The 4,860-nt window shown below is 40.0% G+C and overlaps 1 protein-coding gene across 4 annotated transcripts in view; it reads left to right on the top strand.

The window, feature by feature from the left end:
- Nucleotides 1-4,487, top strand: part of LOC116853973 (filaggrin-2-like) — a 12,110-nt gene extending 7,623 nt beyond the window's left edge. For 2 of the 4 annotated variants that reach the window (XM_032835383.1, XM_032835380.1), the window contains 2 exons: nt 48-3,239; nt 4,013-4,487. In XM_032835383.1, the coding sequence (XP_032691274.1) occupies nt 48-3,239; nt 4,013-4,231 (3,411 nt within the window). In that variant the 3' untranslated portion in view covers nt 4,232-4,487. Of the gene's footprint in view, nt 3,240-4,012 lie in introns of all 4 variants that reach the window. The other 2 variants (XM_032835381.1, XM_032835382.1) reach the window with 2 other exon arrangements.
- The last annotated feature ends 373 nt before the right edge of the window (nt 4,488-4,860 follow it).

Raw genomic sequence — 4,860 nt, 5'->3', positions numbered from 1 at the left:
GAAACACGACGCCGCAAGTACCACCCAAAGCAAGCTCTGAAAACAAGGAAAGCTCTGAGAATGGAAATAGACCTGGCAATTCCAGGGAAGAACGCCAGAGTCGCGAGAGTAACGAATCTGAAGAAACGGTCCCACAACAACATTCTGGAGAGAACACTGACAGCAAAGAAAATCCTGACATTGAAGTAACTACACCACATGATTCGAAGGACGAAAACGCCAGTAAAGGAAGTGGAGAATCAGGAAACACGACGCCACAAGTACCACCCAAAGCAAGCTCTGAAAACAAGGAAAGCTCTGAGAATGGAAATAGACCTGGCAATTCCAGGGAAGAACGCCAGAGTCGCGAGAGTAACGAATCTGAAGAAACGGTGCCACAACAACCTTCTGGAGAGAACACTGACAGCGAAGAAAATTCTGACATTGAAGTAACTACACCACATGATTCGAAGGACGAAAACGCCAGTAAAGGAAGTGGAGAATCAGGAAACACGACGCCACAAGTACCACCCAAAGCAAGCTCTGAAAACAAGGAAAGCTCTGAGAATGGAAATAGACCTGGCAATTCCAGGGAAGAACGCCAGAGTCGCGAGAGTAACGAATCTGAAGAAACGGTGCCACAACAACCTTCTGGAGAGAACACTGACAGCAAAGAAAATCCTGACATTGAAGTAACTACACCACATGATTCGAAGGACGAAAACGCCAGTAAAGGAAGTGGAGAATCAGGAAACACGACGCCACAAGTACCACCCAAAGCAAGCTCTGAAAACAAGGAAAGCTCTGAGAATGGAAATAGACCTGGCAATTCCAGGGAAGAACGCCAGAGTCGCGAGAGTAACGAATCTGAAGAAACGGTGCCACAACAACCTTCTGGAGAGAACACTGACAGCAAAGAAAATCCTGACATTGAAGTAACTACACCACATGATTCGAAGGACGAAAACGCCAGTAAAGGAAGTGGAGAATCAGGAAACACGACGCCACAAGTACCACCCAAAGCAAGCTCTGAAAACAAGGAAAGCTCTGAGAATGGAAATAGACCTGGCAATTCCAGGGAAGAACGCCAGAGTCGCGAGAGTAACGAATCTGAAGAAACGGTGCCACAACAACCTTCTGGAGAGAACACTGACAGCAAAGAAAATCCTGACATTGAAGTAACTACACCACATGATTCGAAGGACGAAAACGCCAGTAAAGGAAGTGGAGAATCAGGAAACACGACGCCACAAGTACCACCCAAAGCAAGCTCTGAAAACAAGGAAAGCTCTGAGAATGGAAATAGACCTGGCAATTCCAGGGAAGAACGCCAGAGTCGCGAGAGTAACGAATCTGAAGAAACGGTGCCACAACAACCTTCTGGAGAGAACACTGACAGCAAAGAAAATCCTGACATTGAAGTAACTACACCACATGATTCGAAGGACGAAAACGCCAGTAAAGGAAGTGGAGAATCAGGAAACACGACGCCACAAGTACCACCCAAAGCAAGCTCTGAAAACAAGGAAAGCTCTGAGAATGGAAATAGACCTGGCAATTCCAGGGAAGAACGCCAGAGTCGCGAGAGTAACGAATCTGAAGAAACGGTGCCACAACAACCTTCTGGAGAGAACACTGACAGCAAAGAAAATCCTGACATTGAAGTAACTACACCACATGATTCGAAGGACGAAAACGCCAGTAAAGGAAGTGGAGAATCAGGAAACACGACGCCACAAGTACCACCCAAAGCAAGCTCTGAAAACAAGGAAAGCTCTGAGAATGGAAATAGACCTGGCAATTCCAGGGAAGAACGCCAGAGTCGCGAGAGTAACGAATCTGAAGAAACGGTGCCACAACAACCTTCTGGAGAGAACACTGACAGCAAAGAAAATCCTGACATTGAAGTAACTACACCACATGATTCGAAGGACGAAAACGCCAGTAAAGGAAGTGGAGAATCAGGAAACACGACGCCACAAGTACCACCCAAAGCAAGCTCTGAAAACAAGGAAAGCTCTGAGAATGGAAATAGACCTGGCAATTCCAGGGAAGAACGCCAGAGTCGCGAGAGTAACGAATCTGAAGAAACGGTGCCACAACAACCTTCTGGAGAGAACACTGACAGCAAAGAAAATCCTGACATTGAAGTAACTACACCACATGATTCGAAGGACGAAAACGCCAGTAAAGGAAGTGGAGAATCAGGAAACACGACGCCACAAGTACCACCCAAAGCAAGCTCTGAAAACAAGGAAAGCTCTGAGAATGGAAATAGACCTGGCAATTCCAGGGAAGAACGCCAGAGTCGCGAGAGTAACGAATCTGAAGAAACGGTGCCACAACAACCTTCTGGAGAGAACACTGACAGCAAAGAAAACCCTGACATTGAAGTAACTACGCCACATGATTCGAAGGACGAAAACGCCAGTAAAGAAAGTGGAGAATCAGGAAACACGACGTCGCAAGTACCACCCAGAGCAAGTTCTGAAAACAAGGAAAGCTCGGAGGTTGGAAGTACAACACCACGTAACTCCGAAGAGGAAAGTCAGAATCGCGAGAGTGGCGAAACTCAAGAAACCACACCGCCAGAATCATCCAGGGAGAGCATTGACAGCAAAGAAAATTCTGACGTCGAAATAACTACTCCACATAATTCGAAGGATGGAAATCATGGTAATGGAGATTGTGAATCTAAAAAAACTACGCCTCAAGTATCATCAAGTGAAAGTTCTGGAAGCAAGGAATCTTTTGAAAGCAGTATCACTCGTAGTTCGTCCAGCGAAGAGAGCGAAAGTGAGAGTAGCGACGATAGTAGCTCAAGTAGTGATGAGAGTAATTCAAGTAGTGATGAGAGTAGCTCAAGTAGTGATGAGAGTAGTAACTCGAAAGTAACGACATCAACGGTATCTCCTGAGGAATCAACTTCACCAAATCTTCCAACATCCACTGAGTTTCCAAGAGGAACAACTATTCCTACTGAAGTCACTTGTCCTGTTGGGGAGTTGACTGGGGATCAAGTACTTCTTGTTTGTCCTACTGGTTTTCGACGTCATCCAAAATACTGCAATCTCTTCTATCAATGTACACCGACGAATGATTTGGGCGCTAAAGTTACTGTGTTTAGCTGTCCAAGAGGCAGAGTTTTTGATAATAAAAATTTACAGTGCGTCATAGAAGCTGACATTCATAGAATTCTTACTGGGCATGGCACGTGCAAATATTTTGATCCCTTAACTACTGATATACCAATATCACTCGTAAGTATAATATATTATAGATATTTTTATGCATAATTTATAGTTTGGTGTATGTATTTTTATGCATAATGTATGGTGTAATGTATTTTTTATACATAATTTATATTTAGTGTATGTCTATCGTTTAGTTGTACTAGGGGTTTACAAAAGATTGTCGGTGTTCTATTTATTTTTTTTAATAAGTAAATGTAACTATTTATGCTACACGTACAATTAGTTTATAAAGTTTGTGCTATCGTTATCCACTATTTTCTGCCGCTTTTCAAGAAATTAACCGATTCCGCATTGAGAGGATAACTCATCTCTGTTGAGTTAATAAAGTCGAATTCGATTCGACTAAATTTTGCAAACTTCTGATACAATATTATATAATTTCGTTATCTTCGAGTTATAATAAATACAACATCTATTGTCCATTTTAAGTCCATATCGTTCTTATACTGTTTTGTATTGAAATGGGTGTAGTATTATTTTTTATTATTACATGATCAAAGATAATGCTATTTTATTATTTTTATATTTTGTGTAAGTAGATTATATTCCCTATCAGTTCAATCTATGCCATAAAATGTTTATTTGACTAATTTTATTGTATTTAAATCCTAATATATATTGCTGAAAAAATTCGCTCTCGATGACTACCAACGCAAGCGACAGTATTTGCTATAAAGAACTATATCATTGCGATTTTTCAAAGACGAACTCGGCAAAATTGTTAGTTCACTAAATATTCGGTGCGATCTTTACGGTGCTTATAAATTTTATATTTTCAGCTGGAAGTCTCCGAAACAAAATTATGTCCAGGAGAAGGTCATTATCCATATCATAAGGGTTGTTCGAATTTATATTATAAATGTAGACGTGATGTCCGCAACGTACTCCAAGGATACCTTGTGCAATGTCCAGATGATCATATATATTCGAACATTTCAAGATGTTGCGTACATGCTAAATATTTTCCAATGTGTCAACCTTGTGAAAGCAAGGTGTAATAATGGGAAACAACAGTGTCGTCCAAATAACAAAGAATACTTATCATCCAAAAGGCTATACATTAGCCATCAAGAATCGTTTTATATTGGCCCACCGCCGTATTAAACATATTTCTAGAAAAACAAATGTAAGATGAACATCTAATTGTATGTTTGTTTCTTTATACAATATTTTAGAAAGTTTTAGTATAAAAAGGATTTTAAGAATTAATAGTATATAATGTTTTGATTCAATAAAAAGAGCTATATATATATACGAGATGTGAATAAAAAATGTGTAAACAATTTGAATAAAATATATTTTACATTGCCACACAGCAAAAATATTCAAAATACATTATGGAGATATCGTAGAGATACGATATCTTTAGGATATCCCAATAATATATTTTGAACATTTCTGCTATATAGGACATAATTTAGGTACAAGTATAAGTATACGGACCATTTTCTAACTTTAAAAATTGATACTTGCCCAGATAACACAGGATGTCCTATGGACGTCCATTTTATGTCCATTTTATGTCCGCACATCCATGGACATGCAACGGATGTCCATAAGATATCCGATTTTAGACATCCGTTAATGTCCATAATTTGGATATCCATAAAATATCTGATCTTGGACA

The sequence above is a fragment of the Odontomachus brunneus genome, unplaced genomic scaffold (genome assembly GCF_010583005.1).
Source record: "Odontomachus brunneus isolate Ranch 3 - 2012 unplaced genomic scaffold, Obru_v1 Obru_scaffold_007, whole genome shotgun sequence".
Classification (NCBI taxonomy): domain Eukaryota; kingdom Metazoa; phylum Arthropoda; class Insecta; order Hymenoptera; family Formicidae; genus Odontomachus; species Odontomachus brunneus.
This window is presented reverse-complemented; position numbering and strand designations above follow the sequence as displayed.